General features: G+C 36.9%; 1 protein-coding gene across 4 annotated transcripts in view; it reads left to right on the forward strand.

The window, feature by feature from the left end:
* Positions 1-16813, forward strand: part of MAGI2 (membrane associated guanylate kinase, WW and PDZ domain containing 2) — a 1296878-nt gene that overhangs the window by 982950 nt on the left and 297115 nt on the right. For 3 of the 4 annotated variants that reach the window (XM_020289800.2, XM_076006486.1, XM_076006488.1), the window contains exons 8-9: positions 14304-14425; positions 16397-16579. In XM_020289800.2, the coding sequence (XP_020145389.2) occupies positions 14304-14425; positions 16397-16579 (305 nt within the window). Of the gene's footprint in view, positions 1-14303; positions 14426-14778; positions 14908-16396; positions 16580-16813 lie in introns of all 4 variants that reach the window. The other variant, XM_076006487.1, reaches the window with a different exon arrangement.

A 16813-nucleotide genomic window follows, 5' to 3' on the forward strand; every position in this document is an offset into this window, starting at 1 on the left:
GTACCAAGAGGACCTAAAGAACTGTAGGAAGTACTGTCCTTTTTGTTGGAAAAAGGGACCCCTGTCCCAGGTAGCTCATTGCTAGACAATCCAGAGAACACTGCCAGCACTGTTTATTAGACACTTTTGTTTGCCTCTCACCAGAGCAATGTCACATAGCAAGTAGATAATTGTTAGTCATTATTTATGAAACAGTTCATATAGCTTATTAATTTTCCTCTCTCCAGATTAAACATGCTATGCATGTACATGAACTGCAGATTGTTTCATGCTAACAGCCTATACTATTACATCCGTTGGAGTTATATCTTAGACTAAGTTCTAAAGTTGTTAGCACATGAAGTGAAAATTGCAGAGTCAAAATCATCCTACAAATTCCTCATGATCCCATCATATTGGAGACTAGCATGCTGAAACACCACCATTTTTCCCCTTTGGTGTTGAAAAAGAATTCTTTCTGGAATTAAAGTAGTTAGCTGGCATTTAGTTCTTTTAGATCTTTAATAAACACATAACTTGAATCACATTCAGTTCAGAGAGATACTAACACTGTCAAAGGTTGAAGGAACTTTGTCAAATTGAGGAAGCGCAGATTTATATCATTCTTTGAGCACCCTCTGATTGGAGAAAACAGATGATGGTTACCCTACCTAGGCAAAGTGTATTGCTCTCTCACCCCTACCTAAGAACTATAATTTATCTCTTTATCAATATGCAGATAATGTTTTGCAAAATTCCTTTTGTGTGTCATGAACCATAATGTTAGTAATAGCTTGTGATTTTTTTGCATCCATGATTTAGAATTTACAGGTTAGGACAAAATTACATTTAACCTCCCTGGCTTTTATCTGTGAAATGAGTGGTTTGGATTAGGTGATTGCTAAAGTCTCTTCTAGTTCAGGGAATATCCACTGCACTTTGTGTTAACAAGAATGAAATTGGCCATTTTTCTGTATTAAGCCTCATTATTTTCTCATTATGGCAGCTGCTGATCAAAGAACACTTAAAGTTTTTAATCCATTTTCTTTCCATCTCCACTGTTAGTTTGGCTAGACAGTAACTTATATGACCATTCTTTTATTTTATTTTAATTATTTTAACACGCCTATCTTATGAGTGTTACAGAAGGAAGGCATCTCAGAAGAGTGGATTTTTAAAATAGAATCTTCTTACCAAGCTATGGAAAAAATAGAAATGTACTTGATATCTAAAGAGATGAGACTGATATTAAGATTATCGTTAAAGAGTAAAAAGATAAGGTTTAAATTTATAAATAAAAAGGATAAGAAGTATATTTTAACCACTGTCAAAGCTGAATACATTTGAAGGGAAAATTGTTTTCTATTTTTTATAATAAAAAGTGACATCGCTAAGTATTATTTATTACTAGTGTTTAACAGATGACTTCATATTTAACTAGATGAAATATTATGATAGACTTGGCTAATTATATAATAAAAATGGATGAATCACAGAAATCTTTATCATCAAATTTCACATTTAAGCTTAATCTAGCTAAGTAAGCTGAACTTTAGAATTATCAAAAAAAAATTCTATTTTGTGGCTAAGAAGGTTAACTGAATCTAATAATGGCAAAAGAAAGCTTATTTGTTGTGATAAGCTAATAAAATTAGTTTTTCATAAATTTAGTCTGGAAAAAACTTACCATTAGTTGTCTGATTTCTGAAAGGTTATTAAGCACCACTTGTTGAGTTTATCATAATGTAAAGATCTTAGTTCATGTTTCCATTACCACAACACTCATCTATGGAGGTTGGCAAAGTCCCTTCATTATATTCTTATTTTCTCCAGTTTTAACTGGGCATCAAAAATATGAATATATTTTCAAATAAAGTCATGGGAATGGTTATCTTTCTTTTGTCTGTAGTATTGCTCAGTAATTTGGTTTGAGGTATTGATTTCATATGTAAAATTTATCTCCAAGGGGTCCTCCTTATTTAATCAACTATTAATCAACCAAGAGAAAAAAATATTAATAGCTACCACTATTAAACACTTGGTATGTACTGGCATTTTGCAGAACTCATTTAAAAATCATCACAGTGCTTTATAACAGATACTATTATTCTATTTTACAGACAGAGAAAATGAAACTTAAAGAAGCCAGCTACTAGGTGATAAAAATTGAGTTACAGCCCAATACAGGCATTAAGTGACTTTATATATATTTAAGTTGCACTTGACTTCCAGACCCTAACTATACCAATAATGTTAAAATCAACTTGAATTTATACAATGCTCCGTCTTTAAACATTCTCATATATTTCATCTTGTTTGCTCCTCAAAACAGTCCTGTGAAGTGAGTAGGATATTTATAAATGAGGTGGCTGCAGTTCAGAAACATTAGGGAAATTTCTCAAAGACAATAAGTGGTAGATTGAATCTTCATTTGTAGCTTAAACCCCAAATGCTGGTTTGGTTTCAAAAATGGGAGAGAATGACAACTCAGACTCATGATCACTGGCTTTGAAATTGGCTTTCACTTTGGTGAAACCCTGGAGGTACACATGGTGTTGATGGTACCAGGAGTACAGGTGGCTCCCCCTTGCTCTCTTTGTGCCCACGGGTTGATGGTGAATGTTGCACACATGGAGTGAGAAGTCCACCACCTATGAAAGGTGACTTCATTTGAGCATCAGTGGGAAAGTTCTCACTCAAGATTCCACCCTGTTATATAAAAACATCACTTGCTGAGTAAGTGACATGTTTGCATTTCTTTATATTATTTGTTTTAATTAACAGATAATAATTGTACATATTCCTGGGGTACACAGTGATGTTTCGATACATATGTAGTGATCAAATCAGGATAATTAGCATATCCACCATCTCAAACATCATTATTTTGTGTTGAGAACATTCAATATCCTCCTTCTAGCTGTTTGAAACTATGTATTATTGTAAACTACAGTCATACTACAGTGGTGTAGAACGCTAGAACTTATTCCTCCTATCTAGCTATAATTTTGTATTCTTTAATAAATCTCTCCATTTCTTATTGTATCCACTGTACCTCAGAAAGACTGAACATGGCCAACAACCCAGAGCATCCTTTTCAAAGTTTAAGACAAGATATACATAGTGTTGTTATTGTTAACTAGCCCCATTCTCCTTCACATACTACTTTAATTATATTTACAAATATTAGCATAGAATCTCCTCATTATCATTATCATAGTTATCAGATACATGAACCATACTCAACTTCCAGAGTCAATAAGGGCAACAAGTTCAAGAAATTGGTGTTAGGACTAGCCCTAAGGGAAGCTGAAAGGCAACCCCTGGAAGAGACCCTTCTGGTCTGAAAACCATGATACACAAAGCCAGGTCCCCTGGCTCCTCATTCATGCCCTCATCACCATTTCTTTTCTCATTTTTTTAGTATGTAAAAAATATACACACGCATATTTCCTACTGAAACATATGCAGTTACTGATTCTATGTATATAATCAGTGAGTTCTTAAAAAAATAAAATTCTTAAATATATCAAAATAATGTTCTGTATTTTCACAATTTTGTCTTCAGAAAATCAGCAGACAATTTAAAATGTTTTTAAAGTTTCCAGTTTCTTAATGAAAACTGATAAAAAGAAATTGAGAATCACCTGGCTGAAATATATTATAGATTACCAGGCACAGCTCATGTCGGTGCATACATAAGTCATTTTGCTTGAAAAGTTAACTGTATATTTGTATCAAACCCACATAAATCAGTGTTCTTGGACTTTGGCTCTCCACAGAGCCGGCCTGATTCATGCACCTACCCCTTCCTGTGAGATCTGCAGAAAATTGTTTACCCTCTCTGAGGAGCAGGTGAATTAAAAGCATACAACCTATTTAGCTGAGGGGTTGGCACATATATTTGCTAGATGAATATTAGCTCCCACACCCCTCTACCATCTACTGTTTATTCTCTCCTTTATTTAGAAGGCTGGCATTCATTCTTCAAACAATTATTTCTTCAACAAATTGTGGCATCTATTAAACAGAATTTTAAATCTGAATAGAAACTAAGTAACTTTGAAAGTGTACAAAAATATCCAGCATCACACCTTTCATGTTCTTTATTTAGAGCTACAGAATGACAAACACAAACTTAGCCCAACGTGGGACATAAATTTGTGTTATGGAAAAGAGAAAACATATTACGTGAAAATGCATACCCCATTACAGTTACATGAAAATATCATCTAGATTGTATGAAGCTTTGCTCTTCTAGTAATGGCATAATTTTAGACATAGTGTGTTAATTATATAAAACTCTCCAACAATACTTGTCCCCAATAAATCAATCTATTAAAAATAACAACGAAACAACTTATTGCCACCTTTCTTTGTTCTTGGTTCTGTTGAACCTTTATCCTCTATTTCCACAACTGTTTTTTTCTCCATGCCTAATTCACAGCCTCCTTATCTTGAAGAATCATAGCCTCCTGTTCACACCCAGGCCTTATGGTAACTTTTAATGGTAAGTTATTGAAAGATTCTGCACAGATTCTAGATAGGTGTCCAGGCAATAGATCCTTTTCTCTCCAAAACTCATCAGAAGTATTTTTTAAATTTTGTTTTGTTTTCTAATCCCCTCATCACATTTTAGCATATAAAAAGAATAGCTATATATTTGATTCCCCCTGGTCTGTCTAGTCATAAAAACTCAGTAGTCAAGAATAATACTTTTAAAAATCTTTTTCTCATCTCTGAATATTGGGCTTAGAAACCTGGGGAATTTGGTAGTATATGAAATTGGAGTTATCTTCATGACCTGTTGACTTTCAGAATCTGCCAGTCTTGTCCATCTCCCCTCACTAGCATTCTTTCCCGGACTCCCTCCTTCCTGGATAGTCTCAGACATCAGTGATGTTACCCTTGTGATTTCCCACTATTCTGAGTGTCCCTAATAATTTTCTGACTCTCCTTGAAGTCGAACCACAAAGTATTCCTGTATCCATGGCTGTGGATGTCTGTCATTATATACGAATGCATATTTTTTGGAGTTTGGTTGACAAACTATGTTGTGACTTCACATTTTTAACAGTGCATAAATAATTCATTAAGAAATAGCAATCCAACACTTGAAGATAGAGTATGCTATCAGTAACTGTCTTCTCACCTTTCCTGTATGTGGAAATGTCTATTTCCCTAGATGATGCAATTCTCCATACTGAGGGAACATCTCTTATTTATCTTCATACCCCAGGCAAGAACAATATCTAGTGCATTAGAGATAGCCAGGAAGTGATACTGAAATGATTGTGAATTCTAGTGAGCACCACACTTTCCTATTTGGTTGATATGGTAAAGATTATTGTACAATCCTCGCAACTTCAGGAATAAGGTACATCCTCCAGATGGAGACTTTCCGAGGTACAGGTCCTTTAGACTGAAGTCACAGTGTATCTAGGGAGATCTTCAAACAAAAAAAAAAAACAACTTTGCACCATGACATGGAGCTGTCCTTCCAGTCTTATAGCTTCCATCCTCTCCCCTGCACCTCTTGCTCCCACACCTCCACCCCCACGCACAATCATATGCATGTATGTATATGCTGGTCCTGTACTGTAGCCAGGCGGAATTGAATATTACTGAACACCTTTGTATCTACTGCTCTCTTCCTAAAATGCCCCTTTCTCTATCTGACAAAATTATTTCCTCCTTCTAGAATCTGTTCATATGTCTCTTCCTTTGTGAGGCTTTCTCTGAACCATCAGACTAAGTTGTCTTATTTCCTGTGAGTACTCACTTTATGCATACACATTTCAGCACTTTTTCCTTATGCTATTTTTTTTACCCTATATATCCCCAAGAAGATACTTTGTGTTATACTTTTCTGGCCCCTTCTAGAATGACAAGCTCATCCCAACTTACCCAGGACTGTCTATGTCTTAAAACTGTAAGTCCCACATCCTAAGCAACTCCTTAGTCCTAAGCAAACTGAAATGGTTGGTCATCCAATGTGTGTGCCTCCCCACTGGAGTGTAAGACCCCTTGGAGAAGGGATTGTGTCATATTAACCTTTGTGTTCCCAGTGCCTAGCATACTGAGGAATCAGTGAACTTATATATGAGACATAAAGAACTTAAACTACTCAGCCAGGTTTGCAGACACCAGTGAAAGGGGATTTATTAGTCTTGTCTCCAATACAGAAAGATCTTAAAATAGTGTGGTCTTTTCGTTTCCCTCTAGGTGAACTCTATCCTACTAAGTTTATGAATCACTGCTTTTACTCAATGTAAAAGCAAAAGGTTAGAACCTTTGATAACAATGACCACCTCCTGCACTCAGCAATAACATTTTGGAAAGATGCTTTATGGAAGTGAGAACGGATGGATAAAAAATGATTTTAATGCATTCTTAGTGGTTCTGAATTTTTTTAATTGAGTCTATGTATCTTGTAGGAGGCATCATGACATGATTGACAGTGCACATGGCCATATCTGCTAGAAGCAAAATGTCAAGTTTTCCATGTAATTAATAAATAGTAATGGCTTAGTGATGAGTCTTACTTATATATAAAATGTACATTACAGGTAAATATCTTAAATAAATAACTACTGGGGAAGGGGAGAGAGCTTATTTATATGAAAATATACATTTTGGGAAGCTCAGCCTTGTGTGAAATGGAGGTACGCTTTTCTGTGAGAGTTTCAGTGCTAACATCCTCTTGTCTGTTGGCTGATTCCACCTTTCACCTGGACACTAATAGCCCCAAAGTAGACATCCTTGTGCCCAGCAAAAGCAGGAGAAATTAATATGTGAATGACTCAATCTCCCTACTCAAATTCACAAAGCAAATTCATATTCCCCCAGGTACAGTATGGAATAATGAATGGACATCATTTATAAAAAGAAAATTATCACTTAAGTGTTAGAATTGGGAAAAAAATCTTTCAAGAGGCGGGATTCAATTATTCTGTTTTAAAAAATGCTCTAAGTAAAATAGATTCACTCCTTCCATTTATCCAAGGCCCGTATTTTAAAATAACTTATTTAAAACATTAGACTTTAATATAGTGCTTTTATAATTCAGCTTTTCAAAGCACTGTAAGGAATACATTGTATTATGTAATCCTATTTTATAATTCTTTTTTGTTCCTGTTTTCCCTAATAAACTACGTGCCTGATTAATTTTTGTCCCTCACCACAACCCCTACCATTAGTGTCTAGCAATGAGAGTTTTAGAAATAAATATTTGACGAATTATGATAGTGGGCTTTTATTGAGTACTTACATCCAAACACTGTTCTTAAGTCACTTACTCATTTTAACTCATTTAATATGCACAACAACTCTATGAGGTGGACATTATTTTTATCTGACTTTATAGATGAAAAATTCTAAAGCACAAAGAAGGTAAAATGATGTGCTCAAAGTCACACACCTAGGATGTACTAGGCTTAGATGTGAATATGAGCAACATGACCAAGCTCTTAGTTATACTATCCTGCCTTCAATGAAGAGGGTTGGCCCCAGAGAATCCTTGTGGAGTTATTATCCTCTCTTAGTTTCCAAAGCATGAAGTACTTTTTGTTCTATTTAGCCAAACTTAGCAGTAGAGGAAATATTATAGAGTCTTCTCAAGGTTTATATTAAAATGAATAAAATATAGACAGAAAGGGTGCAATGTATGTGTTTGGCTACCTGTGCAGCCATAGTCCAGGGGTTCAGATGGGAAGTGGTAGTGATACAAAAGTGGGAAATCAGTCCTGAATTAATTTTTATATATGGGTCTTGTTTCATTCTTCTGTATGTGGCTATCCAGTTTTACCAGCACCAAGAATTGAATAGGGCTTCCTTTCCCCATTATATATTGTTGTCTGCTTTGTCAAATATCAGTTGGTTGTAGGTAGATGGTTTTATTTCTGGGTTCTCTATTCTGCTCCATTAGCCTATGTCTGTACTTTTATACTAATACCATGCTGTTTTAGTTAGGATAGGCTTGTAGTGTAATTTGAAGTCAGACAATGTGATGCCTCTAGATTTGTACTTAGGATTGCTTTGGCTATTTAGGCTCTTTTTTGGTTCCAAATAAAGCTTAGGATTATTTTTTCTAGGCCTGTTGAATAAGATGTTGGTATTTTAATGGGAATTGCATCAAATCTGTAAATCACTTTGGGCAGTGTGGACATTTCAATGATGTTGATTCCATCAATGCATGAGCAAGGGATGTTTTTCAATTTGTCTGTTTCACCTGTAATTTCTTTCATCAGGGTTTTGTAGTTCTCCTTGTAGATATCTTTCACCTCTTTGGTTAAGTATTTTCCTAGGTATTTTTTTTTTTTGTAGCTATTGTGAATGGTATTGAGTCCTTGATTTGACTCTCACCTTTCCTGTTATTAGTATATAGAAATGCTACTGATTTGTGTTGTTAATTGATTTTGTAATCTGAGATTTTGCTGAATTTATTTATCAATCCTTTGAGTCTTTTGGTGGAGTCTTTAGAGTCTTCTAGGTATAAGATCATATCATCAGCAAACAGGGATAATTTGACCTCCTCTTTCCTGATCTGGATGCCACTTATTTCTTTTTCTTGCCTGATTTCTCTGGGTAGGACTTCCAGTACTATGTTGAATAGAAATAATGACAGTGGGCAGTATAGAAATAATGACAGTGTCTTGTTCCAGTTCTTAGGGAGAATGCTTTTACTTTTTCCCATTCAGTATGATGTTAGCTATGGGTTTGTCATATATGGATTTCATAATTTTAATATATTTCCTTCTATGCCTAGTTTGTTGAGGCTTAAATTTAAGTCATGAAACCATAAAACTTCTAGAAGAAAATGTAGGAACAATTCTTCTAGACATTGGCCTAGGGGCTAAGAATTTATGACTGAGAACCTAAAGGCAAATATAATAGCAACAAAAGTAAGCAAATGGTACTTAATTAAGTTTACTTCTGCAAAGAAAAGAAAATAATCAACAGACTGAATAGAAAACTTATAGAATGGGATAAAATATTCACAAACTATACATCTGAGAAAGGACTGATGTCCAGAATCTACAAAGAACTCAAACAAATCAGCAAAAATAAAACAACCCCATCAAAAAGTGAGCAAAAAATATGGACAAAATCTTTTTCAAAAGATGGTAGAGAAATGGCCTACAAACATATGAAAAAATGTTCAACATCACTAATCATCAGAGAAATGCAAATTTAAAATACAATGAGACACCACTTTAGTCCTGTCAGAATGGCCATTACTAAAAAGTAAAAAAAAAAAAAAGATGCTGGTATGGATGCAGAGAGAAAGGAATGCTTATACACTCTTGGTGGGACTGCAAATTAGTACAACCTCCATGGAAAACAGTATGGAGATTTCACAAAGAAATAAACATAGACCTACCATGTGATCTAGCAATCCCACTGCTAAGTACCCAAAGAAAAAGAAGTCATTTTATAAAAACGATACCTGTACTCAAACATTTATTGCAGCACAATTCGCAATTGCAAAGATGTGGAACCAACCTAAGTGTCCATCAACTCACACGTGGATAAAGAAAATATGGTGTGTATGTGTACACACACAGACACACAGACACACACACGGAATACTACTCAGCCATAAAAAGTAATGAAATAATGTTTACAGCAACTTAGATGGAACCAGAAAACATTATCCTGTGTGAAGTATCTCAGGAATGGAAAACTAAACACCATACATTCTCACTAATAAAGTGGGAACTAAACAGGGGCACACACAGGCACAAAGAGATGTGGGACATTGGAAACCAAAAAGAGGGGGGAGAGAAAGGGGAGGTGTGAGATAAAAACTTACCTATTGGGGACAATGAACACTATTCTGATGCTGAGCACAGTAAAAGCCATGACTTAAGCATTATACAATGTATCCATGTAACAATAACATTTGTACCCCCTTAATAATTTGAAATTTTTTAAAAAGTGAGAAATTGGAATTGGGGTCAAAGAAAGCCTAGGGTATTCAAGGCAATCAGGAAATTTATACTCTCTGGATTCATCTAAGAAGTCCCAAAAGAAGCCAGTTTGTATAGAAGGGATGACATACTGACCTACAACACCAAACCCTAAGCCAATCTTCCCACTCCCGATGCTGAGGGGCTGCTTCCACATTTTGTCCCTAAAAATGTGCTTTGCCTGTGAGCACATTTCTATCGTAACACAACATAACAGCTGCTAGTTATCAGGCCCATAGGATTAGATCTTTTATCACCAAAGTGGGATGGATTTTTCCCCATCCCTAGAATGTGTTGAAAGATTCTCTGTTTTGAAGGATTCCACGGGTCTTTACCCAAATGCAGAATGGTCATATCAAATGAGCTGGCCCTAAATTTCACATCAAGTTCTGACTGTCACAATGTATATTTATTACGAGGAAGAATGAAACTGGAAAACAGTGAAATCTACCACCTTCCATGCATACCTTGTTTCATCCATGTATTTATTCAACAAATATAACAAATATTTACTAGCACTGTCTACCTCATGCTTTGTAGAAATTAACACAGCCACCTCAACTACCTTGGAAATATTTTACCTGTGCCACAGTCTCCACTCAAAAGCTGCTGTCTACTCTCTCCCACATGACCAGCTTTTTGTTTGTTTGTTTTTTGAGACAGAGTCTCACTCTGTGACCCAGGGTGGAGTGCAGTGGCATCATCATAGCTCACTGCAACCTCAAACTCCTGGACTCAAGCAATCCTCCAGCCTCAACTTCCCAAGTAGCTGGGACTATAGGCATGCACCACATTTTTTCTGTTTACAGTAAAGATGGGGTCTCACTCTTGCTCAGGCTGGTCTTGAACTCCTGAGCTCAAGCAATCGCCTGGCCTTGGCCTCCCAGAGTGCTAGAATTGCAGGTGTGAGCTGCTGTGCCCGGCCCACATTGATCATTTCTAATTGTCGACTAGAGTCAACATGGTGGGTGCAAAGGTGTCATTCATGACTATGCACTGAGTGCACCTCTCCAGAAACCCCAGGAAAAGCAAGGTGAAGCAAGCATGAACAGGCTGAAATATAGACAGAGCGTTGGTGGTTAGAGTCAGATAATGGCCCTGATAACCTTTCGCAGACCCGTCCTTCACATACTGATGGGCTCAGTAAGCATGACTTTTTTTTTTTTTCTAATTCCTCCATTTCTCTTCCACAGTGAAGAAAGTGACAGTCAAGCAGTATCCTGACCTGAGACTACCTTTGGCAGCATATCATCTAATCAGCTGCTGCAAATATTTCCTTCCCTCAGTTCTTGTCTGAAACTTCTGATAGCAGAAGTCCTCTTCAGGAGCAAAATAGCATTTCCTAGTACTCCCCAAGGCCACATACAGAAAAAGAGACTTCCACATAAATCTTATCAGGCATGACACTCCTTATGCAATACCTCTTCCTACAATCTCAGCTTCTAACTCAGGGAATTACAACCCTGAGCTGCACATCCGAGACACCTGGGAAGCTTTAAAAACACACACACACATAAATGCCAGTGTCTGTGTACCCCATTCTGAGATTATGAACCAGTTGATGTAGGGTGGCTCTGAGTGTTTCTTTTTTGTATGTTTGTTTGTAAAGCTCTCAGGTGCATCCAGAATGTCAAAGTGCTGCCACATATGAACTTGCTTTAAGTTTCCATTCCATGGTGAGAGGAGGGGGTCAGACTGAACATAAGTGAATGTAAAACAAAGAGAGAGCAATAGAATCTCATCCTTGAATATCCTTCATCCTTTGCCGTTTTAATATGGAAGCATCTCTCATCAGTATTCTTTCCCTTCTATAACGAGAAAATGAAGTCGTTAGGATATACACACTGCAGAATATGAGTTTTACTCCTTTAGAGTCGAACATCTAAAGCTTCTCTTAGTAAAATATGACAATAGACTAGATATAATTAAATAGTAAGAATTCTTGGTGGCTTCCCAGGTTCCTATTCTGTATGGAAGCTAGAAGAAATAGCTGGTACTTATCTCACAGAGCCCAAACAATGAGGAAGGATGGCATTTGTCATTCACATCTTTTGTACACATTGTAAGATCCCCAAATCCTTGCTAAAAGGACTTGAAAGTATTCATTTTGGAAGCATAAGGAAGACAAGTTTCTATTCAGCTACAATCACATTTCTTTGTGATAAGTCTTTTAGAGCTTGTGAGCATTTTAAGTTTTAAATGAATGACTTCATTTCTGACAATGTAAATGTTCGTTAGCAATTAGCTTAGGGTACTAAAGCCGTATCCGGCTTCCGCTATTTGTGGGGTACAAGCCATGCCAAACTAGTTCATTAGTATTTTCATTCTCTGTGAACTCTAGAAACTCACTTTGATGGTGAATGGAATATTTTCAACATAGTGTCTATAAAGCAGGTGGCTACACATTAGCTTTTCTAAGAAAACAATTACATGCAGGTGGCAAGTTGGAGGAATCCTATTGTATTTATAACTATCCCAAATAGTTCTTGTAATGTATTTTCTAAGGATAAAGTTATGCTTATGCTAAACAATGGCCTAGCAAAACAGAAGTAGAACAGATAGGAAATGAGAAGAACTGATATTCCAGTACATTTCAAAGCTGTTTCTTGGTTTCTTGAAACTATTGACATATATTTGAAAACAAAAGTCTTACACACTCATCATTAGTTATTTAATGAATAAATTATTGTCATTCATTGTGTTAGATGCTCAGTATACAACGATAAATAACGTGTACCTTGTATATAGGAGTGTATAATCTAGGGAAGGAAATAAACATGAAATTCAATCATTTAAATGCCAAGATAAAGTTAGTATAGCCTGTGAAATTCATGATTATAAAATTGTCAATTAAGATGTTGCAATTACATCACAGAAACCTCTTTATTCAAGACCTGGAAAGAATGTCACAAAACTTAATAATAGGAGTACTGTGTCCTTCTGAACAACTGGTTTGGGTTATCCTAAATTATCTGAAGAGTATAATTGGTTTCTCTCTCTTGTTGAATTAACAACTTGAAGCTCAAAGCTAATTTGTAACATAACTCCAGTAAACAAATAGGACCCCATGTTATCAATTTTGCCATTGACCTCCCACTTAGATTCAACTAGCTTCACCCTAATTTTGTTTACTTTTGTTGTTGTTCCTTTGAAGTACCTCTAGTCCTCTTAATAAGGAGGAAGGATATTAAAAAATAAGTGAATAAACTGCAACGAGAGAGATCTGTTCAAGGTTTTATGAGAGCCCCAGGAGAGGGACATCACACAGGCTGCGGATATCACTGGGAGAGGTTAGGGAAGGAGTCATGGGACAGGTAGAAAAAGGGGGATAATTAGAATTCAAGACTGTATTTTTATGAGGATTTCCTGAGGAAATTATATATGGTATCTGGCCCAGAGTTAAGTACTCAGTATTTGTCGATTCCTCTTCTAACTCCTCTTTCCTCCTCATGCTTTCATACCATTATTTTATTTTGATGTGTATAAATAACCAAAGTCAATGCATAGATCAGCCCTCTCATGGGGCATTTATGTCCTAGAGAAAGAGCAACATGAAGCCACTACTAGGCAGGGTTGTTGGTTCTTACTTTTCCTGTGGATGAGGAACTCTAAATTTCAAACAGCCTGTTACACAGGAAGTCATAGCTTTCTTCTAGTATAAGCCTTCACTTTAGCTGGGCCACAGTTGCTTCAAGCCACTCTGTGTCTGATATCTATGAGTTTGCCATATCACCATGTAAATATGAAGTTGCTTTTGATTGACTCAGCATTAATTGTCCTACATAGGTATTTTGTAACTTCCATAAATATCCTTGGGTGTATTCTTCCAGGATCCCAGCCCTTTAATAGATCTGACCCTAAAAAGTGTGAACTCTGGTTGCTACAATCTATCAGTGAATTTACCTCACATTTATCCTGCTGTTTACAGGGTCTTTGCAAAGCTTGGCCTTAGCAAACTTTGGCTTGCTAAAGCTTTGGCTTTGGATACTCTTTTTTGCCAAGACCATGCAGTCTAAATGTCATTTGTCGAACATTTAGTTTAACGCATCAAACTTATCTCAAACTAACACAGTAGACCAGAAAGCAGGTGCACATTCTAGTTCTTTTAGCTGAAGCATGCATAATGTAAATATAATAACATATGATAGAGCCATTGAGAACTCTGTGCTTGTCACAGAAATGTGTATTGTAGCCAGGCCAGCCCTGTCAGAAGGCAGACCACGTGCTGGGCAAGACACTTGACTATAATCACATAAGGTGGCCCTTAATCACCTGCTCTCAGTAGAGCCATACATATGTTCTCTTAAATGACTTTGTCCCACTGTTATCCTAATTTGAAATTTTCTTTTTTAGCCACATAAATAGAAGAACACAGTTTGAAAACCCTGTCCTGGAAGCAAAAAGGAAGCTACAGCAGCATAACATGCCCCACACAGAACTTGGAACAAAGCCCCTGCAGGCCCCAGGTTTCCGAGGTATGATACCATGTCAGCATGCGATGTTTCAGAGGGAAAATTGCCTGTCAAACTGCCCGCTTTTCATTCAAATATGTTTGTGGCTTGGACCATTTTGAATAATTGGTTTGCCTTCCCCAAACGCTGCCATTAGCTTTTACCAGGGTGTTTGTGTTGTCTCTAAACTAATGCCTTTAGCAATCACAGATGAAGCTAAAGCTTCAGGCAATCCCTTATAGGAACCGACGGAGTGTTGCCAGGTGGAGATGAATGGGTTCTGACAGTGGTACTGTAAACTGCACAGATTCAGAGACCCATAGGTTTGTCCTCTAAAGCCTGAGCGCAAGAATGAGGCTTGTTCTCCTTTGTGACAGTAGACAGCTCCTCAGCGACAGTACCTAGGCCCAAATCCATCCGCCCCTTCGCTGTCCGGGAGAGGTCGCGCAGCGTGAGTGACTTGTCTTACTATCAGCGCAACCAAGCAGGGAGACCCTGGCTCTTTGGTACGTCCCAGGGCTGCTTGCTGGGCCTGACTACACCTGGTAGCCACGTAGTGGGATGAGTTGCTGCACAAACCTTTCACACCTCGTGGGCTTCTACTCATAAATAAAAGCACGAAAGAGGCTTTGGAGTCGGGAGGCCTAGACTTGCCTGCTGATAACTTGCACTCCGTTCCCTACAGCACAACCCAATGAATGTAAAGGTCTCCTGGTGAACTTCTCTCCCATTGTAAACATTACTTCGATGAAGGAAACATAGGTGAAAAGATTATATTGTGTTTTTTTAATTTATATTTTTAAAAGATCTATATTTAATGAAGATATATGTGATATGTAACTGGACAGATAAAGTAAAACTCTAATAGAGTGACTCATGATTTTATAGTTTTTTAATTACATATCACCCAAAATGTAACAAAAGTATCATACAAAATACTTAACTGAGTTATTATGCACAATTTGGCTATTATAAGTATCAAGTCAAATCACTTTAAATGTAATAAATTTCAAAAAGTATCCTATAAAATACTTACCTGAGATTGAATGTAAAGTAGATATTAATAATATAAATAACAGATATGACTATTATTTTTAAAGCATTTAATATGCCTAGGAATATATTTATTATAGACCATATCTGGAAAAGCATATTATATAACAAATTAGTGGGCAAACCTATATGAAATGGGTTTAACTTCTATTCAGATTATTGACACAAAATGTGTCACCTTTACATTCATAATTATATATCACAGTATTGGCTTTTGCTCACATATTAGAGTGTACTAAACACTATCGGATCAATAGAAATTTATTTATCTGGTTACCTTTATAGCTACTCACAAGATAGGAGTGTAAGCACAAGTTAACTCAGTCCCACATCCAGGTCCTCTTTCTAAACAATCTGGACCTTTGAATATGTGATCACATTCCGCTGCTTCTCTATTTGTGATAAGCACATGCTTAAATGTTGTGCTCTTATTCTCTTTAAAACAAACAAACTAAAAAACCAAAAGTCCATTTCACTTTTCTGCCCCTGTCTCTGCAAGGTTTAGTGAGAGACCGGCCACTCTGACATACCTCTCTCCTGGAATCTTTCATGACAACCAGAGGGTCAGATCCAGATGTGTCTGGATGATTTGGCCTCCTTGACCTCTTTATCTGAAGGTTTGGGCAGCCTGTTGATACAGCCCTTTTTAAGTACAAGAAGGCTAATTTAGTGAATGGACATACTGACTTGACAGTCTCTCTCCAAAGCAGACAGCTTTTTCATCTTTCCCTGGATGCTTGGGACGGACGGCTCTGTGTTTGCAGAAAGTTCTGACAGTTTTGCTGCTCTGGCAGTCGCCACCCACTCCACCTGCTTGCATTTGCCACAGGAGACCCCGCCTTCACTCCCAGGGTTGCTGCAGCTCAGTGGCTTGCATTCTCTTATCTGAGAACTTGCCTTACACGTGCTTTTTCTTTTTTTAACTTACATTGGCCAATGTAGAAAAACCGCTCTTCACCCGGGATGCATCCCAGTTGAAGGGAACATTCCTTAGCACCACCCTGAAAAAGAGCAACATGGGTTTTGGATTTACCATCATTGGTGGAGATGAGCCTGATGAGTTTCTGCAGGTGAAAAGTGTGATTCCAGATGGGCCTGCAGCACAGGATGGAAAAATGGAAACAGGTAAGTTGCTTTAATGCTTTCGAAAATTGTTTTGCTACCTCTTTTTCCTAAAGGCAAATATGAGGGGTTCTTTTTGGTGTGTTTTTAACTTGAAAGGCAAAGAGCACTTCACTTCTCTTTATGAAAACCATGAAATATGATTCCCCTAAGTTTAAAATTATGAAGTTGAAGTTGAAGCAATTTGGAAACAACTTTAAATATCATTTTGCCTCGTTTTTCAGACTTCTCCTTCTG

The sequence above is a fragment of the Microcebus murinus genome, chromosome 9 (assembly GCF_040939455.1).
Source record: "Microcebus murinus isolate Inina chromosome 9, M.murinus_Inina_mat1.0, whole genome shotgun sequence".
Lineage (NCBI taxonomy): Eukaryota > Metazoa > Chordata > Mammalia > Primates > Cheirogaleidae > Microcebus > Microcebus murinus.